At 46.5% G+C, this 23,087-nt stretch overlaps 8 protein-coding genes across 8 annotated transcripts in view; 2 read left to right on the top strand and 6 right to left on the bottom strand.

Annotated features, from left to right (window-relative positions):
• TSTA_084300 (delta-1-pyrroline-5-carboxylate dehydrogenase PrnC) overlaps positions 1-1,227 on the bottom strand; it is a gene marked incomplete at both ends in the record, with an annotated part of 1,915 nt that extends 688 nt beyond the window's left edge. The window contains 4 exons of the mRNA XM_002478117.1: positions 1-441; positions 499-860; positions 922-1,029; positions 1,096-1,227. The exon at positions 1-441 is cut by the window's left edge and continues 688 nt beyond it. Of these exons, the coding sequence (XP_002478162.1) occupies positions 1-441; positions 499-860; positions 922-1,029; positions 1,096-1,227 (1,043 nt within the window). The remainder of the gene's footprint in view (positions 442-498; positions 861-921; positions 1,030-1,095) is intronic.
• A 255-nt stretch (positions 1,228-1,482) lies between these two features.
• On the bottom strand, positions 1,483-2,389 carry TSTA_084290 (uncharacterized protein; the record flags this gene model as incomplete). The annotated part of the gene is made up of 2 exons (XM_002478116.1): positions 1,483-1,991; positions 2,125-2,389. The coding sequence occupies 2 exons, from the start codon at positions 2,387-2,389 to the stop codon at positions 1,483-1,485; spliced, it is 774 nt and encodes a 257-aa protein (XP_002478161.1).
• A 465-nt stretch (positions 2,390-2,854) lies between these two features.
• TSTA_084280 (uncharacterized protein) lies at positions 2,855-3,676 on the bottom strand (the record flags this gene model as incomplete). The annotated part of the gene is made up of 2 exons (XM_002478115.1): positions 2,855-3,006; positions 3,043-3,676. The coding sequence occupies 2 exons, from the start codon at positions 3,674-3,676 to the stop codon at positions 2,855-2,857; spliced, it is 786 nt and encodes a 261-aa protein (XP_002478160.1).
• Positions 3,677-5,472: 1,796 nt separating this feature from the next.
• TSTA_084270 (carboxyphosphonoenolpyruvate phosphonomutase, putative) lies at positions 5,473-6,587 on the top strand (the record flags this gene model as incomplete). The annotated part of the gene is made up of 3 exons (XM_002478114.1): positions 5,473-5,688; positions 5,757-5,904; positions 5,965-6,587. The coding sequence occupies 3 exons, from the start codon at positions 5,473-5,475 to the stop codon at positions 6,585-6,587; spliced, it is 987 nt and encodes a 328-aa protein (XP_002478159.1).
• Positions 6,588-10,113: 3,526 nt separating this feature from the next.
• TSTA_084260 (beta-mannosidase) lies at positions 10,114-13,156 on the bottom strand (the record flags this gene model as incomplete). Its single annotated transcript, XM_002478113.1, has 4 exons — positions 10,114-12,410; positions 12,486-12,712; positions 12,761-12,845; positions 12,985-13,156. The coding sequence occupies 4 exons, from the start codon at positions 13,154-13,156 to the stop codon at positions 10,114-10,116; spliced, it is 2,781 nt and encodes a 926-aa protein (XP_002478158.1).
• A 767-nt stretch (positions 13,157-13,923) lies between these two features.
• TSTA_084250 (2-oxoisovalerate dehydrogenase complex alpha subunit, putative) lies at positions 13,924-15,439 on the bottom strand (the record flags this gene model as incomplete). The annotated part of the gene is made up of 4 exons (XM_002478112.1): positions 13,924-14,691; positions 14,746-14,955; positions 15,009-15,258; positions 15,321-15,439. 4 exons carry the CDS (start codon positions 15,437-15,439, stop codon positions 13,924-13,926), a joined length of 1,347 nt encoding a protein of 448 aa, XP_002478157.1.
• Positions 15,440-15,899: 460 nt separating this feature from the next.
• On the bottom strand, positions 15,900-21,520 carry TSTA_084240 (CCR4-NOT core complex subunit Not4, putative; the record flags this gene model as incomplete). Its single annotated transcript, XM_002478111.1, has 7 exons — positions 15,900-18,025; positions 18,878-19,490; positions 19,551-20,661; positions 20,715-21,083; positions 21,150-21,265; positions 21,347-21,413; positions 21,468-21,520. 7 exons carry the CDS (start codon positions 21,518-21,520, stop codon positions 15,900-15,902), a joined length of 4,455 nt encoding a protein of 1,484 aa, XP_002478156.1.
• Positions 21,521-21,972: 452 nt separating this feature from the next.
• On the top strand, positions 21,973-22,971 carry TSTA_084230 (NADH-ubiquinone oxidoreductase 304 kDa subunit precursor; the record flags this gene model as incomplete). The annotated part of the gene is made up of 3 exons (XM_002478110.1): positions 21,973-22,129; positions 22,206-22,855; positions 22,921-22,971. The coding sequence occupies 3 exons, from the start codon at positions 21,973-21,975 to the stop codon at positions 22,969-22,971; spliced, it is 858 nt and encodes a 285-aa protein (XP_002478155.1).
• Between the last annotated feature and the right edge of the window lie 116 nt (positions 22,972-23,087).

Here is a 23,087-nt window from a genome sequence, read left to right as displayed (position 1 = left end):
CGGACGGTTTGTACCACAGCGTTCCGAACATCGGCAGTCTGATGAATAAGATGGAAGTTCTTGCCTCCGGTTTCACCGACGACACGAGGATAACCCTTGTACTTGCCCTCGGCAACACCGGTAGCAATCTTTCCGTAAAGAGACCGGAATACGGATGTGCTGCCTGTGAAGTGGAGAGCTGCAAAGTCCGGATGATTAAGCACGCCGCTCGTCACCTCCTCGGCATCGCCTGGTACGAATTGAATGACTCCTCGGGGAAGGCCAGCCTCGAGCAGAATTTGGTGCACTAAATGATTCGACGCGATGGCGGATGGTGAGGGCTTCCAGACCACGACATTGCCCATCAAAGCCGGTGCTCCAGCCAAGTTCCCTCCGATGGCTGTAAAGTTGAACGGACTAATAGCATAGACGAAACCCTCGAGAGGACGGTATTCGAGGCGGCTACAGGAAGGACTTGTAAGTAATCATTCGTCACATGAACCTGCTGGCAACACTTACTTCCATACTCCGGGAGAGTTGTGAACCGGTTGTTGCGAGTAGACTTCCTCCGCATATTTTACACCAAATCTGAAGAAGTCACAGAGCTCTGCCGCTGAATCAATTTCAGCTTGCCAAGCATTCTTTCCCTGACCAGCCATGGTCAATGCCATGATCTCATATCGGTATTTTGTGGAGATGAGATCGGCAGCCTTGAGAAAAATACTTGCACGGTCTGACCACGGCATAGAAGCCCAGTCACCGCGCGCAGTAAGAGCGGCTTCAATGGCCGCCTCGACATTGGCTTTGGATGCGTTGGAGTAATATGCGACTGGTTTGTGCGTTGCTGGGTTCAATTGTTGAGAAGTATTGGTGGTTGTAATCTGACTGCAAGTTCAGTATACTAACAAATTTCATATCATCAATGAATACATGTTATCATACCTCTTGGCCCCCAACAAATAATGGAATATTTCGCACGTTGGATTCGTTCACATGGGCAAGTGCCAGTTCTAGTCCCCTACGGTCTGGGGACCCAGGAATATAATGTTTCTGATTGATAGGAAGCCACGATTAGCGTCGTATAATGGAGTCAATAATTTCGAAAAATAAACCTACATTTGGCTCATTGTTGATGGTTGGAACCTTGAAGTTGGCATAGCTACCAACACCCCGCACGCCGAACGGTGTTACAGATGGCAATCTGTGTAAGCTCGTCGGCCGCATTGGAAGACTTGTAACAAAGCGCATTGTATATAGCTATTTCGACTACACACTCGATGGCAAGGTGTGAAGAAAATGAATGAAAACTTCGTCCTGGAGAGAAGAAACGACAAAATAAAAGTGACCGGAATTGTAAGCTTAATGGTAACCGGTGGGTGACGCAGCGATAAGCTCTTATCGGCAGGAGAGCCCCACCATAGCTTGCGTTGATGCCTGAGTCCTCAGGCTGCAACAGTTACCGGCCCGGTGCTCGACCGGCTAGAATCGTCTCATTTATTCCTTCTATCTATGGGGTATGAATCCCCCGACAATGTTCTTATAAACAGGGCCCTCAGCCAACAACTGCTGAGATCCAACTGCCTTGGCTATTGCAGTCTCAATATCATTCTCGCCTCCCAGAACACCATATCGCCCGTTGGTATCTGACCTGGCCAGTAACTGATCAATCACTTCAGCGACATCCTGCCTCGATACCTCTCCTTCGAAAGATACCGGCTCCGGATGTAGGCTTATCTTGCCTCTTCCCGGTAAATCTGACAAGCCACCTGTCATGACATGTATCGACTGGAACTGGGCCGGCAGATGGGCCTGTCTTCTACGCCATGCAGTCATCGCATCTAGAAACTCTTCTGCCTCAATTTTCTCCTTTTCGTATATAGGTATTTGTCCTTCGTCCGCATTCGCAATGTCATTCCACTGTCTGTCAGTCATTCCCGGCTCTGGTTTCTTGCCTCGACTGCTCAGGTAAGATACCATGAGAAACTTGGAGATTTTGGAAGACGAAAATGTCGCTATTATCATTTGCTTAACGGCAAATCTTAATTCTTCACAGTCGAGCGATCGCTGAAAGCCACTTCCGCATCCCGTTCCTCGCCTAAGAGTTAGCTGCCACAGCCTCATTTCGCACCATGCAGAAGTACATACCAGCCATCCAAATAACATAATTTGCATCGACGCGATCTAGCAAAGCGCGAGCCGCGTAGGCTGTGTCAATGTGCTCTAGATCTGTAACAAGTACCTCCACATTTCCCTCCCTATTGCTCTGGCGAAGATTTAGTATGTCGCTTCGGTGCTCTGGATTGTTGGTAAGACTGATAACGCCACATCCTCGGGCAATCAAAAGAGACGTAAGAAGCAAAGCTACTTTAGAATGGCCTCCGAGTATAAGGACTTTGGGTGGAAGCTTCATTGTAAGGCCGTAGACCGTGTTCTCAAGTACGTAACACGAGTATGTTTGAAAAGTCCAAACGTGACAGAAAGTGACGGCCGTAAAACATCCCAAAACGATTATATCAAGACTGATGACATGCCATAACGTCAGGTGACGTACAACTCAACTTGTTTGAAGTCAAAATAAGCTTAAATTGTATTGGCGAGGAAATCGCGATTGTAGCCCGATATCCCGAAACCCTAAAACGCTCGGGACACATGTCACAAATTACCATAATAGGAAATAATTCAAATCAAGTTGAACCACGAAACAAGCAAAGAACAGAACATGTTTGTAACACAAAGGTTGTGTAAGGAAATCTAACATATGTCTCATCTTCCAGTAAGAGAGAACTTCACGTATATGGAGACCTCTTTTCCCATCTCACACCCCCACACGTGGGATGTGTTAACCGCAATTCTAGACTGTCATCTCGTTGAAGTATCAGTGTTCGCCAACGGCCGGCCAAAAGGCCCAAGCTACAGCCATACAAGCCTTGATAAAGCCGGAAATCCACAAAGCACTCTGCATTTCAGCCTCGCTATGACACAGCCAACCGCCGATAATAGCACCAACGACTATCGCCACGACAGAGCCTATTCTTCTGTTGCGCTTTAAGTTCGTAGTAATACCAGATGTGAGTGCTGGATCCGAGGCGATGTCGAAATAAACTGATGTCAAAACGACGGTTGGCAATTCATTGAAACCCATGCCACGGCTGGCAGTTATCTGGCCACCGAATTGAAATGCGAGAATGACCAGTGGAATGAGCTCTAGGAAAAGAGGGCCGCTTGTAGGTGGATTATTCAAAGAGTGTGGGATGGCATCCCCTTGGAAGAGAGCAGCGGCGGCCAGGACAAAGAGTGACTGAACAGCGAACGATATTGTTAAGGTCGCCCTCCGGCGATTGCCAGCGGCTCGCGAGATGGTCGCAAAGACGAACGAACCAATTATGAAGCCGGAAATTGATGTAAGGGACTTCAGCCAACCGTATGGTTTGCTTTCTGGGATTCCAGACGTTCCCAGCCCTAGGAAAATCGTGTTTCCGGTCTGCATGCTAATGAAGCAGCCAAATGAGGCGTAGATAACCCCATCGCAGAGACCAGTCGTCAAGGAGCAAAGAATAAAAATTAGATCTGCATTTTGTGTGCTGACTGTTTCTGTCCATTTATTTTGTAGCTTTTTCTCGTCAGTCGCTTCCTCTGGGTCTGGGCTAGCAGACGTTAGAGGAAGTACGCTTTTCTCAACTTCAGAGACTTCTGTCATGGTGTTATTGATTCTTTGATACAAATAAGGAGAGGCTATCAAACTCAAAGGCATGAGACTCTCTTAACAGTTATTCGGTTTGATAATCGATGAACATACAACTTGGATTTTAGAGGAATCGTCCAAAAGTAAACAGTTGTACAAACCCACCCCTGTTTCTGCAGAAAGATAGCCCCCATCGGCGACAAAAAGAATCGCCGTTACTAAAGGCTTGGGACAAACAATATGTAACTGCAACAAATCTTAGCTTAATCATACATCATCTAAACGTGTCTCTTACGGGTTGACCTCGGTATCCGATCTTTAGTAAACATTGATTTTCGGGCAGATGTCACCCGAGAGCAACATGGACTTGCAGAAAACGGGTCAGTTCTGCATGAATGTTTTCTGTTTGTGTCCGCAAACGAGCCTTCAGGGTCGGCCGTTCTAGGCGCTTCTGTGCTCACCGCGGAAAACTGTTGGATTATCACGGTTTAAGATTTGCATCTGCATTAATATATCCGTTCGCCCGTCTTATACATGCTTGGCGCCCCGGCGAGATATCAATTCCGTAGATTCTATTCGATAACCACCTCTTGGGTATTGACAAATCCTCACCGGTTAATGTGTCGCGAATCTTTTTATCCCTTAGTTCGATATCTCGTAAAACTTGCTGTCAGTTGACTCACACCTCATCCTGGTAAATGCAATATAAAGCAAGTTAAGGAAGGACGATTATCAGATCATTTTCCGACGAGCGTCGCCAAGAAGGCATTCCTGGTCCCTTTTGACGATAACTCCCGTGCCGAGCAACTGGGCACCTGTGCCGAGCGCTGCTGTGTTCCAGTCGTTTTATTTTCCCGTTGGTTGGACGGGTTGCCTCCTCTTGCTACATGAAGAATCAACTGGTCTATCTGCCATTATCTGTTGTCGGAATATGCATGGACAAGACTCTACAAGACACGACTAAGACCCTACTATGCCTGTGATTGTCGCATTATACCTTATCTACCAGGGTCACCAGTCACCAGTTTATCCGGCGTCTGTGAGGATAATGCTGCAGAAATCCAAATTCTGCTGTTACTCAATTCTGTATCTGCCTTGTCGATGCCATGAACCAAAGTGATTGTCGAGATGACTGATATTTCGGGGATAATCGGCAATCATTGAGCGCTGTTTTACACAGATATCAAGTAATTCCTTAGTAAGGATGCATATAAACAGTTCCCGAGTAATCTGAGTCTTGGAATATCTCAATGAACCAAGGCGTAGGCCTACAATATTGGCAGACATTTGATAGAAGATTTATCAGATAACCAAAGGTCAGTAATCAGTATCTGCCGAAGTGAGCTGACGGGCTCGCAATCAGTTTCTAAGGTCATAGACATAGTGGTATTACTCGCTCCTTTTTTAATGCCTGCAAAGGGTAGAACGACCTAGTCCTATGCCCTAGTTTGCTCTCAACCCTCCAGCATCAGCACAGCCACGATTAGTCTCATCAGAACTGCATTGAAGGAGGGGAAATGTCCGAGTTAGTGTTGCATTGATGTAAATGAAACTCTTCAAGGAGGTGCGGGCTGCGGAAGATGCAAGAAAATATCCCGACCACAGGTCGTGAAGACTTCATGGACTTTGAAATGTTGTTCTCTTCGTTCTTGAGGATATTCCTTCAGAGCGCCGAGGTATAAAGATGGGCATCTCGCCATCAGTTCGAAACGATGTCCTGATGTACAAGCTCGACTTTTTGGTATTATCTTCCTCAGTTCTAAAGACTTTGATGCCCCTTCATCTTTCAGTGCCCTTTCTTCTATACCATAATGGCTATCACCATCACCCTCGGTCCCAATGGCCAATATCAAGTCAACGGTGATGCAAATCAACTTGACCCAAACCTAGACTTGGTGCCCATTACTGGAGCTACAAAGCTCCGTAGAATGCTGAATGAGACGGACGAGTTGATTGTCTGTCCAGGAGTCTATGATGGCTTGTCGGCTCGTATCGCTTTGCAACTGGGCTTCAGTGCCATGTACATGGTATGTCTATTCTAACTGCTTGACGACGCATCCAAGACTAAGTGGGTATGCACTAACTATGAACGTAGACTGGTGCAGGTACCACCGCTTCACGACTGGGCATGGCCGACTTGGGTCTTGCTCAGCTTCATGATATGAAGACCAACGCCGAGATGATTGCGAATCTTGACCCATACGGCCCACCCCTCATTGCTGATATGGATACTGGCTATGGTGGTATGTATACGTAACTTCTAATTACTACCTAAGCCGCCAACTAACTTCGAGGTTACATAGGGCCCCTCATGGTTGCCAAGTCTGTCCAACAATACATCCAAGCTGGTGTGGCCGGATTTCATATCGAAGACCAAGTCCTCAGCAAACGTTGCGGCCATCTCGCTGGGAAAAAAGTCGTCAACAGAGAGGAATACCTCATGCGTATCCGTGCCGCAAAGTCCACCATCAACCGTCTGCACTCAGATATCGTTCTCATTGCTCGCACAGACGCCCTACAACAACATGGTTACGAAGAGTGTATTGCTCGTCTCAAAGCAGCGCGTGACCTGGGAGCTGATGTAGGTCTGTTGGAAGGCTTCACCTCCAAGGAGCAGGCGCGTCAGGCTGTTCAAGACCTAGCTCCTTGGCCATTGCTACTCAATATGGTTGAGAATGGTGCAGGTCCCGTCATCACGACCTTCGAGGCTAAAGAAATGGGATTCAGAATTAACATCTTCTCTTTTGCCTCCTTAGCTCCGGCTTATCTTGGCATTAAGGCTGCCCTGGAGAGGCTTAAGACAGATGGTGTCGTTGGAACACCGGAAGGTCTAGGACCCAGGAAATTGTTTGAAGTTTGTGGACTTTCCGAGTCTATGAAGATTGATGCCGAGGCTGGTAATTCGGCTTTTGTGAATGGTGTTTGATTGCTTATACCTACGATTGGAAATACCAACGACGGCCAAAGATTAGGGCTGACTAGCATACGAAGTACTACATAGTTGTCACTGTTGTGTCTGTCTTTATTTGTTTTTCAGCAGTTCTTTATCTCTTTTATTCTCAATTCAAGATTTTTTTATTCGCTCAAGGCTCAAAAAAATCCTTTTAACCCAGCATTCTGCTCAATATATTCAGGGGCGAAGTTGTATGTGTCCTCTTTAATATGCTCCACTTAGTGACCTGTCCCAGGTATTACAGGCCCGCGGGCGTGGCAGCCATGGTTCTACCTTGGAGATTCAAGAGAAGCGATATCATCATTGCTGAACCGACGGCCACAAAGAAAGTATTAGCAAGGGCTGTTCTTGTGTTCTAGAATGTTCTAGAATGTTCTCTCGCTATCGACTGCTGAATATAACCTGCAGTAGCTCGACAGGGAGCAAGACGACAAGGATCACATATCCTTCCAGATTCCTGCTCATGGAATAAAGCCCAATAATACTTCTACCAATATTTCAGCATCTTTGATCATATTTGGCTACTGATTATTATGTAAAGACTATGCTCCTCTCCTACACTTGATTTTGCTGGGATCACGAATCCCTGCTCTCAATGGAGAAATTCCAAACTTGAGATTGATAATCTGTTACATCCATGATAAGAATTTCAATTCTATAGAGTAAGCCGAATAAGGAGATGAGAGGGACATCATGGGAGTATAGGGTTACATGATCGCCCTACACTACTATGCGGCCACCTTCATTTAACCAGATATTCTAAGCCACTAGATCTTTCCACTCGTTCCAGTATTGCTAAAACTCATATACTCGAGGGTGCTATTGGGCCCTGTGATACCCTTGTACAACAGCTTTCCGCATTGGCTCATGTACTTCTTTCAGATAATACTCCGTGTCGACATTCCACCCATATCAAATACAGTGATCTCCTATTGTTTTTTCCTTCCTGACACTTTGACGTGCTTCGCCACTCCTAGTTACATATGCATCATGCATGCATGTATACTAAACAGGAAAAGCTTAAACTACACCTCGTATTCTACGGTCTTGTCCCTCAGATACCCCTGTTTTCAGGGTTTGCACTGAAGAAGCCTGCTTTCCTCAAGTGGAATTTTTCTTTTCAGCTCCAGAAAGCCCATTCCAGGCGTCTCTGGCATCGCACACACGTGGAGCTTTTACTTCTCTCGATGCTGACAGTGCTGCTATTTCGCGACAGTTTCTATATAGAGCGCAAGCTGCCTTGAAGTACAAGGGACGGGGAAAGGTACACAGGAGCCTACAGTTATATGGATTATGAATCGACCCGGCTCCATATAGCTCCGCCTAGATCAGCATCGGAGCATTGTATCTCATCCATAGAGTTTGAAACACTGGTATGGATGTATTACACTATCGACGGTGGGTTACTGTTGCCCTATTTAAGTTGTCTCTTCTATAGGCATATAAAGATGCGGCTTCCAGCACTTTCCCTCATACCAGTCGCGTGCGACTAACAATGTGTCTCTAAGAATTCGGGTTTAGACTTCTACTCGGCCTATATGACTACTACATGTAGTAATAGGAAATATCATCGAGAGAGGAAAGTTAGTGAGGCGGCGATAAGAGTGAATAGGTCGTGCTGGAACCAACCTGATAATATATTAACCCTACCGAAATTTCTTTGCAATTAGAATAGGCTAAAATACCTAGGTAATGATATTCTCCTCGGTGCCATCATATTTATCTAGGTAGTAATAGCATGTGAAGTTAGGCGTATCCTATTTACTTAAGAGTATATAGGGAATATCTGTAGTGTAATCAAATTCATAACGAGATAAGCCTGTGCCCTATTCACGGTACTGTATGCCTTAACCGAAGGTTTACGTCCAGAATTTGTCATGATGTATAGCTTGGGGAAAAAAAAAAAACTTATATATTCTGGTATTACTAGGCCAGTTGAGATAATAGGGCACAGGCAAAAAATTATGTTCAAATATCTTGTGGAAAATTAGTAGATATATCGGTTATAGATAGTGAGCATGACTGCTTGAAAGCAGATTGCATGATAGAAATTTAATTACTTTAGTTCTTGACCTAGATTCTTTCTAGCTGACAAGTAAACTTGGAATATTCCCTGAATGGCGTCCTAGCATTACGTGCTGCCATGCCCTAGTACGACTATTCAGACGGCTGACTTCACCATGGTTGTTACTGCTGTATGTTAGCAAGAACTTGCGAATATTTGTCTCGGCATTATATACCAATAGACACCAGATCATCTAGAAATGTTCCGTTCAACCGTAGAATTATCTCCGCGGCGGCATTGCCATCGGTGGCATCGGACAGACAACCGAAAGCGGTACTGTTTTCGCAGCAACATCGACACCGTCCATCGCATATCGTCTCATATTCCCATCTTTGTCAACAGTGACTCTTCCGGCACACTCCTCTATTGGTGAGAAGTAGAACACAATTGTCTTCGCGCACAGCCTACAATTCGAGGTGGCATTGTGGTTCTTTATATCATGATCCGGATATCGCTCCTGCCCCTGTCTTTCGGCATCGGCGGATTCATTAACGCGTCCGGAGAAAGATATTATTCTACCTACAGAATCGGGTACCGACGCGGCTTCCAGATTCTGATAGCGGTATTCATGGTACGGACAGACGGAGTTATTATGCTGAACTTCTTGTAACGACAGCTCAGATTTAAGACAGGGTTTGTAGTCTCGCGTATCTTCGCATAAATGTATCATGCTGCGACGACATTTGCATGATTCGTGAAAGTACACCTGGGTTTGACACATCTGAATGGCATCAGTCTTCTGCCTTGTGTCCAACTGCGCTTGAAGCTACCATGGTTTCATGCATACCCCTGATTCTAAGACTTACTATGAGAACATGCAAATGGCGCGAGTCGAAATCTTCTCGCAACCTTTGAATTAAGTGTTGATAATAGATTCCAGATTAACGGGTTATAATAAGATCTTGATCATCATTTCTCGGGCTTGAATCACTCCCATCCCTGTCACTCATACTGTCATTGTGAGTCATCTCAGATGATGTGACCATCAGAACACCTCGGTCCTTGAAACTAATTTAATAAATTTAGATTAGCCGAATCGGCTCTCTGTGCTGTTGCAAAGACATCTATGTTTTGGCTTCCTGTTTTATTTGTGTTGAATATCTTTGTGAGATCTCTGTGAAAGAGCTTTGTCTTAGTTTGCTACGTTTGCCTGGACTGCAATCAGGATCCCAAACGTAAATATTTATGATTTCTGCCAGAATTAAATCGTATTCAAGTATTCTACGATTTATGCAGCTCATTCCTAACTAGGAAGTTAAGTAACTAAGTGCAAACACTGATTCGGGCAGACATACATGTACCCATTGCGGACCTTGGAAATTTCATGTACGGGTTTTATCAAAACAATGGTTCGTATACGTTGGCGTACGCACCAGAAATTTAGCTAATATAACTATCCTAACTTGCCTGAACCGCATTACCTTATTCACCAAGTCAATCTTTCTTGGCTTGATCCCAAATGCTTTGCACCGTAATCTCCTTCACCACCTTTTCCGTCAACGAGCCCTCTTGCACTGTAAAACCGACTTCCTTGGGATGTCCAGGAACCAAAACAAATGAATTCTTATCAAAGTATCCAACTATACCGGCAGGATAGTCCAGCCATGTATACAGTGATACGCCATTTGTAGCTTCAACTGTAAACTTTCCTGTGGATTTATTATATGACAGCTTGAGTTCCGGATCGACCAGCTGGGCCTCATTCATGAAAACGGGTGTAAAGTAATTCTCGTGCGAGAATTGTGCTTTTGTGTTGCTGTTTGGTAGGCGGCCTGTAGCAGAAAGCGAAAGTACCAGCACTGCATCCTTGAGGGTTGGAATTGATAAATTCTTGATATTTGTTGTCAGAACATCAGTGATATTTAGTGGCCCGACATCAAATGCAACAGAAGAAGGCACCCCTGCATTCTTTTCCAATGGCTTTCCCTTGAAGTCATACCATGTCATATTCACAATCCCAGATACAGATTCCCAAAGATCAGAGGTAACTGTAACGTTCAAGTCCCCAGTCGAAGAGTCCCAATACGGCGCGACGATGACGGGATCATATATATTCTTAGCCACATAATGCAACACCTTCCATCGACCACCATACTCAATACCAGCCCACGTAGGCGCCTGCCAAATATCCTCTAATTGCCAATACAACGAACCCAACTGCCGCTCAGGACGTCCACTACCGCGCCGGTAGAACTGAATCTCAGATTTGTACATATCAGCCTGAAAACGCTGTGTTGCGAGACACCAAGCGCTAAAGTTGACAATCGGGTCTAACTTTAATGGAATCGGATAATACAGTTCCACGGCAATGGTCATTTCACCCATCCCTGCAGCACTCCGTGTCGTGTCTGTTGACAGTCCTCCGGGAGGATAATGATGATTTCTATGTAGGATCACAGAACTGTTGAAGATCAGGTCCTCATCGGAAACGGCTTGTCGCCATGTTTGCAGACTGGGCATACTGTGAAACCCAAACTCATTCGCGAATCGATCAACGGGATAATGGCTCATATCAAATGCTTCAGCGCTGATGTAGTTGTAATAATCGCTATCACCGTAATACTCGCCAGGCGTCACGTTCTGGTACCGTTCTACCATGGGAACTGGTAATGAGAAATCGATCTTTGTATACCCATTCCCCGTTGATGTTGGCGTGTAACTGATCGAACGACTGTTGTCATAGACCAACGGAAAGATCAAACTGATAAACAATTTTTCGTACTCGCCGACATATCGAGGGTATTCTGCGGGATCATTTTGATATACTTCTTGTAATTCAAGACTTTCCAACTCATTGCCGCCAGACCAGAGAGCTAATGAAGGATGGTGGTTCACTCGACGAACATTGTAGGTGACTTCTTCTACGACGTTGTCAAGAAAGGCCTGATTCACAGGGTAAAGTGCATCACTGAACTCGAATTCGCTCCACAGAAGGACCCCTTTTTCATCCGCGATATCGTATATAAATTCCGGAAGATAGGCACCCGATGCCCATACTCTAAGCATATTCTGATTTCCCTTGACGATAGAGTCAAACAATCTTTTCATGCGATCCTCAGTGACGCGCGGCCAAAATGCATCTGGTGGAATGAAATTTGAACCCTTAGCATAAAATTCGTGACCATTTATTTCAAAATGCCAGTTTGCTCCTGGTGCGATCCCTAGTGCAATTTGAGCGTCAGTGATATTAGTCTGATTGAGGACGATTGTTCTGAATCCAGTTCTTTTGGTTACTGTGGCCAGTGTTTTGTTACTGCCGTCGACGACGTTGATAGTGATATAATAGAGATTTTGCTCCCCCATGTTAGTCGGCCACCATAGTTTGGGCACGTCGCCACCCACGGTGGTGATTCCGGATATACTATTCCCAGAAATTGTCAAATTTGTCAACGAACCAGAAGCAATTGTTGTCTTATTCTGAGAATCCTTAATCTCAACAGTCAACGAGACCCCTTTTGGCAGAGTACCCAAATAGTCTATGCTTGCATTGACAACCCACGGCTTGCTTTGGTCTGGAGGCAGCCAATTAACCTGTCCTTCTCGGTGGATGTCAATATCCGTATTTAGCACGTAGACGCCATTATCAGGTTTGAATTGAACCAAGTAAGCCGGCTGCCACGGCCCTGTTGGTGAGAAAGCTGGACCCCAATCCCACCCAAAATCAGATTGCTCCTTTCGAATGAACCATCTATTCTCGAATTCGAAGACACCTTGGACTCCAGCCGGCCAGGCTGTAAATCGTCAGTCATGCCTTCCACCTCGCTAAATAATGAGTTTGAATGCTACGAATATTGGTCGATACTCACTTTCTTGGCCTGGCTCATTGGCGATAGCGTTCGCAATCTTCGGCGCACTACTAAAGCTGATACTAATGACCGGGTGACCTTTGCATGACTTTAACGCATGCGATACATCGAACTTCCACTGACGAAACTGATTGTTTGCCGTGCCTACGGTCTGATTGCATAGCTCGATCGTAGCGAATGTGTCCAGACCGTTGAATACAAGCCAGGAACTCGAAGCGCCGTCGATTCTGAATTTATTAATGAATGCACATTTGTCCTCTTTGATCTGACATGACATACAGGCCCTTGACTGGCGGACTGGTATATGTCCAGTTAGACCAGGCGATCCACCGAAGATCGATTTCATTTGTGCCAGCGTATCTAATCACGAATGTAAATATATGCTTGCTCATTGAAAGCATAAATTGAGAATATCTCTAACTTACGGATCAGCTAAAAACGCGCATCGTTAGACTTCCATTAAGTTTCAGGTGTCATCAGTTATATGGAGTTCACTTACGAATGGCTCCAGCAGCGAACAAGTCCAAATGAACCTGCGATGGCAAAGATGCAGGCGCCGACACATTACCTTCTGCATTCTTCACCGTCCAGTCATTCCCAGTCAGATCAATAACATGTTGCGCAAAAGTCGGCAGTAACAGCCCTGAGCCCAGCAATATTTTCATCAACATATCGGCAATGATATCCAAGAAATAATATAATATTCCCGATTGCAATAACTCATTGCATGACGTTCCACAGGAAATTTCCTCCGTTGCGTAACCTGAACCTGAACCTGAGAGAGGTATTTAAGCATAACGACCGGCATGGAATGTAGCAGCCCTAGACACTGGGAACAACAAAATGATCGACATACAATCACAGCGTGGCGCATCCATTTGGGTCTTCTGAGCTCAATTAGACGTTCTTTGTAATGTTACATGGCTTGCTTTTCTGCATGAGATATACGCATTAGCTTGTGTGCATCACGGACATGAATCCGGCCTTCCTAGAACGGAAATTCCTGTTTATGTCAAAAACACAAGAAAAGAATATACCGTAGATTGAATGACATCAAGTCTCGGCCCACTCATCGAGTTCACGGAGTTGCTGTATGCTTGACTTGCGTGGAGTTGTTGTATGTTTAGCGTGAGATGGGTTGGGGGACAAAATGCGGGGATAGGTATTGGGATGTTGCATCATATTCCCCCGGAAAAATGAGCAAGCGTCTTTGGTACCCAGGTGGCTTCAACTACTTACAGATCTTGGTGACAATAGCGGTTAAAGCCTGGATATAATTGATATGGTTGTACGACATTGGAAGTAGTGTCTACCTAAGTAAGTATTTTAGCAAATATATTGTTTCTATACAAGAACAGACCAACTCCTCCTTCATTTGATTAGATACATCACTTAAACGCCATCAAAAACGGAAAAAATAGAGGCAAAGAGATCTCTGTTATAGCCCCTTAATACCATGCTCATGGTCATTAATATTATACTCATCTGGATATTTTTCCAGGTGTTTCCTCAACGCCTCACGTTGCATCTCTTGTTCCTCAGTAAGACTCTCATAAACATCGTTGAACATCTCTTTCAATGCAGGCTTCTTTTCACGCTCAGCAGCGTTGAACTCCTTCAAAATGGCTGCGCGAAGATCTGTTCGGGCCTGCTGTTCAAGTTCTTCATTCCACGCTCCTTTACTCTCGAGCCATTTCCGTAGTCGAATGATGGGATTGTCTCGACGTTTCCAGTCTTCTACCTCAACTCGGGCGCGATACGTGAAGCTGTCATCACTGGTACTGTGGTGAGAGACACGATAACTCATCGCCTCAATCAGAATGGGCCGGCCGCCATTCTCGAGGGCCATGCGCCGTGCTTCCTTGGTTGCCTCACGAACAGCAAAGATGTCGTTTCCATCGACACGGATAGTGTCAATACCATAACCAATACCTCGGCTCGCGATACCATCACCACGATATTGTTCTAGCGTGGGCGTGGAGATCGCGAAACCGTTATTTCTGCAAATGAAGACGATAGGGCAAGAGCGAGTCGCAGCCATGTTCAGTGCTGCATGGAAATCACCCTCGCTAGCGGCACCTTCTCCAAAGTAACATGCAACGACACCAGCTGGATTATTCGGGTTTTGTAGAGCTTGTATTTTCATGGCATACGCAGCACCAGCGGCCTGTGGAAGTTGCGTCGCTAGTGGAGAGGAAATTGTAAACTATCAAAAAATCATCAGTACTTCGTCAAATTGTGCTCGGCGAATGCTACTTACGATACGAGGATATTCAAGTCCATAATGAACGGGCATATTTCTCCCTTGACCTGAATCATGTCTATTCGCGAATAACTGCGCCATGAACTGTTTCATCGTAAATCCGCGTTGCTGGAATACACCAGATTCCCGATACTGACAAAATACAACATCGTGGTCTTCCAAGGCAGAGGCAGATCCAACAGCGATACCTTCTTCTCCGGCTGAGACCTATATATACTAATGAGCAGTGCTCTACAAACGTTATGGGGAAGTGTATATACCATATAAAAACTCAAGCGACCCTGTCTTTGAGCCTCGAACATGATGACATCCATTATATTCACAGTCAACATATTCTTGTACCACGTTATTATCTCCTCAGTCGAGACATCAGTCGGCTCATGCTTTTTATCCACGATAACACCATCAGAATCCATCACACGATACGTAGGCATAGCAGGCGACGATGACGGTCGGGAAAATGCCATTTCGGATGTGAATTTGCTATCGACAGCGCCAGGGAATCGGACTCTAGAAATAAATTAGTTTGGTCATTAAATCCGATTTCGACTCTTTTTATATGATTGACATACGTAGCCGACCCTGGCCGTTGCGAAATAGAGCTGTTCCATCGTACTGCGCTATGTCTGAGTTGTACATGTCGGTTTACTGAGCGAACTGCGAGTCGACCGCCGAAGAGTAAAGAAGCCATTGATGATGTATCAGGGCTCGCGGATTTTCATTAATAACATAGGTTAAACATGTAGTAGAGTGAGTGTGATTTTCCGTAATGTTTGTAAATAAAGAGAGAAGAAAAACAAGGTGAAGAGAATAATGAAGGACCAGAGGAGAGAAAGAGGAGGGCTCGGTTGACGTCGGCGCTCCGATAAGCTGATAACGGCGGGCATTGGCCGACGCTTGCCGAGTCTGCCCTTTTACTAAGGAAAAATGTTTCCGCTGAACACCAACTCGTTTTGTTAAGATGTTAGTTATATTCATGACAATAACTGTACTTGGCCATCCTAGAGATGCTCGCTACTTCTAACAAAGACAAAGAGAATGATCTCAATCCCTAAAAGTACATAACTGCACATGTAATCCTATCCAATCTGAATCGCCTTGCTTAAAATAAACAATAAACCTTTCAGAACCAAACATGCAACTGCAAAGAGCTATTTCCCAACTTCAACAACCGAACTGAGAGCCTGCTGAGCAAGCTTCTTGTTTCGCTTCACGAGAGCCGCCAGTTTCTTATCAATAGCATCAAACTCCTTCCGAGAACTCTCCAACTCACGCTGAGACTGTTCGATGAAGCCGCGCAACTCCTTATTTGACATGCCAAAAACATTGTCCATTTCTGGCATGATAGGATACCGCACCGATTCGGGGATTTTACGAGCATGATCCACTTCCGCCATGGTTGAAACATTTGGACCGGATTCCGAAGGGGGATCAAGCGCAAACTGATCTTCAGCGCTGACAACTGCTCCGGCAGCAGCAAGGGACATCCTGGGACTTGCTGGTTCAGACAGAGCGACATTAAATCTTCCCGGTGTCAAGAACAGCGCATCCAGTCCTCCATTCATATTGGTAGTATCAAGACCCGGCACAGTCGTCGAAGGATATTCACTCCACGTATCCGGATCCATACGACTCTCCAACTCAAGGTAACGGTCCTCTTCCTCGTCCGTGAGATGGCGCAGCACTCGGCCCTTGGGCGTAATCATGAATCGAACCTTCAATAAATCACTGCCGTGATTGATCCTTAGTGGCTTACCGCTGAGAAGAGTTTTCTTATCCTCTTCCGAAATGTACAAGTGTAATTTCAAACACTCATAATCCTCTGCGTCACATTTCATGTCGGTGCGTTGATTGAGAGGCGGAGGATTGAAAAGCGGATGACTAGTGAGATCAATCTCGCCTTTACTTTGCATTTGAGCCAAAAGAACATGGAGAGGCGCTGTCCGTTCCAAGAACAGGTCCTTAATGGAAGACCCCGTAGCCTTGGCATCCTCGACCAGCTGAGCAATGGTGTTGTTAGCCCTCCACGGTTCTTCAGCCTGAGGCTCAGGCACATCCGCATCTGAAACAGACTTGCTGGCATCGGGCGCCTTCTCTGGCGAGGATTTCGGTTTCCGGGTGCCTACAGCGGCTTTTGCTTCAGTCTTTTGTGTGGTAGCGTTTTCTGCATCAGAAACCTCCTTCGTAGATACAGATGAAGCTGGCTCAGAGGAAGCAGTAGGTGGCTTCTTAGTCTTGCGTTTTCGTCCGATGATCGGGGCCTGCACAGGTTCCTCAGGGATGGCTGTCGCTATCTCTTCTTTGATAGCCTCTTCTGCCTGCTTTGCCTTTAATCTCCGTTCTTTTTTGACTTGATTCTTTGTCATGGCACGCACAGGAGCAGAGCCTATTTTAGATGGAGGAGGTGAATTGGCCCGCGACACAGATGCGGAAGTCGTTATGTCAAAGTCGGAACCCACGTCGCCAGGCGTGTCAGGGCGGCCCGCTGATGAAAGACTAGGCCGTCTGGAGCGGATTTTGGCCTGGACAACCGAAGATAATGACGGCACCGCAGACACCGGAGGCGGCGTCCCTGTCTTCGGTGTGTCTACAACTCGCAGTACTCTTGGTTGACGCGGTCCAGAGGAATCAGAGTTCCGCGAGATCCCTGTTAACGGCGTCCCGGGTCGTGAGCTAGCTGCAACTGATTGTGGCAGGTGTGCAGGTGCAGCATTACTAGAAGCCGGGCTTTCCTTTACAGGTGACGGCGTCTGCAAGTCATCCAGTGGCATAGAAAGGTCAAGTTTAATAGGCTTGGGTTTCTTGCTATGTGCACCTTTGGCCACTGACGGTTGTTTGTTTCCAGCCGGTTGTTCCTTTAGTGCTGTAACATTGAGCTTCCTTGCCGATCGGGCCTTTGGGGAACCTAAGGAGATATCTCCGAAGTTGCGAGTCTTGTCGGTTAGTGCATTTTCATCGAATACATCTTGAGCCGCTGGTGTTTGTCGCCGAGACTCAGTATCAAACGACTTCTGCAGAGGAGTCCCGCGTCGGGATACCGGAAGACCGGGAGGGCCGTGAGTAGGAGGATTAATAGGAAAATCCTGGCTCTCCGAGCTCTTCTTTTCTGAAAAGAAGCGTGAAGGTGGATGACCGTGTGGAAGTGGGAGGCCAGGAGGAAGAGTAGGAGTGCCAGAGCGAGAATGCTCTCGCGAGTCATGGTTTAATGTCGTTCGAAATGCATGTTCCAACTTGCTCTTCTGTCCAATATTCAGAGGAGGAAACTCATCATCATCGACTATTGAAAGTTAGTGCAAGTCCCGAAAGTAGTCTTCAAAGCACGACAAAGGCAAAATAAAAGGCAAAAAAAGCAATCGGCTGCCATCGTCTGGGTGGTGATTGAGAACAGAAAACACAGTCACGATATACAATGCAGTAGTAAGGTGACTACAAGAACATCATGACTAAATTAAATCAAATACTCGGCCAGTGACACAGCAGCAGGAGGTCTAAGCACATTATTTAGTGAGAATTTGGTTTCAGCGTATTGACTCGTCTTGTATTCAAGACAGGACAGGGAGATCTTAACGTACATAAGCGCTTTGATCACCAGCAACTCAGGATGCTGAAAGTAGAACAAGCCAATGCAAAAGAGCTTGCAGTGGCTGGTATGAAAATATAGCCGAGAACATGCAAGTCACCAATGGGGGAATGCAGTGACGCGAAATCAAAACACCATAAACAAGACGAAAGTATATGTTAACCCGATCGAAACGCCAATAACACATCCAGGCCGTTTCTTTTTTACGGCCGTTTTGACAAATGCCGGCTGTTGTAGAAAGAGCAAGAAGCCATAATGTTGAAAGAGTAACAGAACAGAAGGGAATTGAAATCAAAGAACCACACAACGGCCTGCTAGCAGCCAAGACACGCGAGAAAGAAACGAACTGTCATGATAAATCGAGGAAGAAAGAGTCATACAAAAGGGGATATTTGAATATGCAATGCAAAAGGAAGTTGAGATAATCTCGAAAACGAGAAACGATGGCAAGCCGATACCTTTCGCCAGGAAGGGAGAAAGTACAAACTTATGATGACAATCACCAACGGTTGAACCCAGCACCGTACACCATAGAAGGGTTGTACCCACCTTGCCCCTGACTTCCGTATAGCACTTGCCCAGTCGAACCAACACCGACTTGATGCATCCTCGCCTGCAGAATGCTCGGGTCCGCAAGATCTACTACACCGCCTCCACCGGAGGAAGTGTTAGCGTGTCTGTGCTTCTTCCCCTTCTTCTTTTGCTTCTGTGGTCCAAAATCGGCAAGAGCACCGTTCTGGGAGCCATAGAATGCGCTGAGAAGGCCAGTAGCGGGAGTCAGGGGAGGGGGGGTAGGGTGCTGTTGAATGAAGGGAAGTAAGAACTCACGCTTAGCAGATTCATGACCTTGTAATCCACCTGTTCCGGCCGAGGCACCACGACCACGAAGTAACTCGCGCATGAAGTCTGGATTCGCCTCTTGCTTTCCGACATTTGCACCAAGACCAAGATTTGTGTTCGACGTAAACCCGTGACCCTGTGCAAACATGCCACCACCACTGATGGGCGGAGTACCTGCAGTTTTCAATCCTGGAGGAGGGCCTTGGACGCTACTGGTATAGAATTGGTTCGAAATGCCCTGTTGCGGAGCAGGAGCGACGAGTTGGCTAGGATTTCCAGACTGCATCAAATTTTGTTGACCGAATAGTCTCGTATTGGAAGTCTGTTATACAGGGTTAATAATGAACGAAAGAAGAAAATAATACGGTTAACTACCACTTACCCCTGCTTGAGAGATGCCTCCTTGGAACAGACTTGATCGAGACTGGGAAGCTTGATCGAATGAAGGATTTAAAGAATCCACAAGCGCACCTTGCTGACCGGTACCTGATTTCAGCAGCATAAGTTGTTGCTGCTGAAGCGGAGTCAAGCTTCGATTGTTTATGTTCAGGTTGTGGAATTGCTGCGATATGGATGCAGGAGAACCGACTAATGAATTGGTGTTCGTGTTTTGCTGCGAGGGAGGTTGAATCGCGCCGTGGCCATCGCGATTACGGGAAACCGTACCTCTCGATGGGTGTGCATCGTCCGGTTCGCCACCCAATTGCAAGCTACCACTCTCGCGGTTTTCCTCCTCCGCAGCTGCCGACTGTAACAATGACTGGGTTTCGGCTTCCTGCTTTGCGCGCTCCTGCTCGACTTTCTCTCGCATTGCTCGGCGTTTGGCCCCGCCGTAAGGATCAATGAGAGAGGGGCCGTTCTCTATGTATTTGAGATCATCGTCGGATAAGCCATCTGTCGAGAAGACGAAGCGAAATCCCGGAGAGTTAACTGCATTGAGAAGCGACTCTAGCAAAGAATCTTTGACTGGCGCCGGTTTAGTTGAAGGGACGTTTTGAGCAGCTGGTTGAACAGGTGCTGGAGCTGGAGTGGAAGCGGGAGCCGGAGTGGACCGTCGGGATTCTTGAGCGGTTGGAAAATTTCTCTTCACTTCTTCACTCTTAGCCATTGGAACATTTGCAGGCTTCGGGCTCGGGGATGAGCGGCTACCAGTGCCACTGAGCCGCCTAGCACGATTTATAGGTGCATCCTTGTTTGCCCAACTCGCGGAGGATGGGAGGGCAGGGCCATCTGGTAGCCCTTTCGCGCCATCATCTTTGCTGCCCTGTCTACGCATAGGCTGAGATTGCGGAGGCTGGGTGAAAGGTCGACTGCCAGCAGTTGTCGCACCATTTGCATAATGTTGTCTTTGCGCTGTATTCATGGAAGACAAATCCTGCCTGCTATAACTCTCATTATCGTCTCCAGTCTCGTGAAGAAATGTACAATTTCGGTTATTGCACTGTTCGTTTCGAAGGAAAGACGAGCAATATTTAGTGGTTCCGTATTGTGCTCTATAAGCCGATTAGTCCGTTTGCGCAAGCGACAAAGAAGGAAAATAACAAACCTGAGTAATCTATCACCATTTGTCGATCCGTCTACAGCCGCAATACAGGTGGCTGCATCGACTTTTCGTGCAAAAGTCACGTAGACGCCGATTCCTTGATTGGGGTTACCGCCCGGTTTGGCCTTACTGACGACAATCTTGTCGATCTCGCCATATTGGCCAAAATACTCCGGGCCACGCAGCGCCTGCAGAAGCTGTCCTTCGTCCCGTATAGTGGGGTTCAAACCAATAACGTAAACTAGGTTCTTTTGAACGACCCTGACACCAGCGAGGTTTTTTCGACTGGAAGCCTCTATTTCTCGTTTTTCAGCTTCCTTTTTCTTCGCGGCAGCCGCTTTTCGATGTTTCAGCGCCAGATCAGCTTTAAACCTATCGGAAAAGAGCGAATAAGTAACAATGCTCGCTTCAAAAGTGTAACGGACAGGAGTCACATACTCGTCTGCATCAGGAACCTTGTATTGTATAGTGCTTTCGTCGTAGACACGTCTGCAGTTGGGACATCGGCCTTCTTCGCTATGAGTTTTGATGTTGTTATAGCAAAACTGACAGATCTAAACAGGTCAAAGTATTAGCGCAAAGCCAGGATGGGATGTAGACCAGGATTTAGAGACAGCGAGAAAAGAAAAACGTACTTGATAACCGCAAGGACAAGGTTTGAAATTTTTGTCTGAAAGATCAAATTCTTCGATACAGAGTGGGCTGTTGCAAGGGTCAGTTGCCAATCTTCGCGAGTCATCGGGGGTGTGATCTTACCAAAACTCGTCATCATCGTCGATGACAGAGTCGATCTGATTGCGATTCGACATGATAGGTGATGTGTTGGGAGTTACGACGAAAAACAATTTCGCACCAAGTTGATTCGGGCGTTTGGAAGTTGAGAAATGAAGGGGAGCCGTCGCGGTAAACCCAAGAAAAAAAAAAACGACCGGGGATTGAGAGACAGAGGAGGTATATGAAAACAGATTATTACAAGAAGGAGAAGAAGAAGAAACTCGTAATACAACACGTCGAGAAGATCGAGTGGGAGAAAGAAGACTTGAGACTTGGTGAAAAGGAACAGAAGGTTCATTCTTGGTTTGCCGCGCTGGCAGGTGGTTCCCTCTCGCATTGGCTGAGCGGCGATGTAGGTCACGTGGAGTGGCTTACGTAACACAGTCAGGTGACCTGCTTTCCGCGGCTCGCTTCAACATCATCGGACGTCGCTCTTGCTAGTCTTCCAGCTTCATCCGCAAGATCTTCACTCAATTGCCTCGTCACAATGGCGGCAACGCGGTCTTTGTTGCGCTTGGGAAGCGGTCGGTCTCTCGGCGCTGCTTCAAGATCAGCAGTATGCGTTCGTACCTTTTCTTCGACTCAATTTCGCCAACTCGATAAGGAGGATCCTGTTCCAAATATGAGACACGCAGCACGTCCTCGTAAGTGATTATACAATAATGATGCGGGCCAATGGCTCTAAATTGTTCTGCTGCTAAATATCCATCGCTCGTATAGCCCAAGGAGAGCTCCGTGCTCCCGTGGTCAACCCTGCCGACAAGTACAAAGATCAGGCCGACGCCATGCACAAATACGGCCAATACATCATGTCCTGCCTTCCCAAATACGTCCAGCAGTTTTCGGTTTGGAAGGACGAGCTTACTATTTTTGTTCCTCCCTCCGGCTTGGTCCCTGTCATGACATTCCTCAAGTACCACACTGCCGCCGAGTTCACACAAATTTCCGACATAACTGCGGTCGACTATCCTACCCGCGACCAACGATTCGAGGTTGTTTACAACCTGCTCAGCGTCCGCCATAACTCTCGTATCCGCGTCAAAACGTATTGCGACGAGGCTCAACCCGTTCCTAGTATGACCAGTCTATATGACGGAGCCTTGTGGTACGAACGTGAAGTTTACGACATGTTCGGCGTTTTCTTCTCCGGCCACCCCGATCTTCGCCGTATGCTGACTGACTACGGCTTTGATGGGCATCCTCTCCGCAAGGACTTCCCGTTAACCGGTTATACCGAGATCCGATACGATGAGGAGAAGAAGCGCATTGTGTACGAGCCTCTTGAGCTTACTCAGGCATTCCGTAACTTTGAGGGAGGCACCTCTTCCTGGGAACAGGTTGGCAGTGGAACAGACCGTGCTCCAGACACTGTAAGTTGTCTGCATGCTATTTGCAATCTCTGTCAAGTTACTAACGTGTAACCTCTCATTTTTAGTTTAAACTTCCTACTCCCAAGCCAGAGGAGAAGCCAGCAGAAAAGAAGTAGGCTGGAAGAAGCCTTTTGTAAACCTAACCTTTCATTATTTTTCAGTTTTCGTGCCATGTCTACTTTGTATATAGAGACCCGTCGCGTTACCGTTCAAGATTATGGTTGAATGGATA

This window comes from Talaromyces stipitatus, genomic scaffold (genome assembly GCF_000003125.1).
Source record: "Talaromyces stipitatus ATCC 10500 scf_1105507295527 genomic scaffold, whole genome shotgun sequence".
In the NCBI taxonomy this organism is placed as follows: domain Eukaryota; kingdom Fungi; phylum Ascomycota; class Eurotiomycetes; order Eurotiales; family Trichocomaceae; genus Talaromyces; species Talaromyces stipitatus.
The sequence above is the reverse complement of the archived record's forward strand: the minus strand, read 5'-3'. Positions and strand labels throughout refer to the sequence as shown.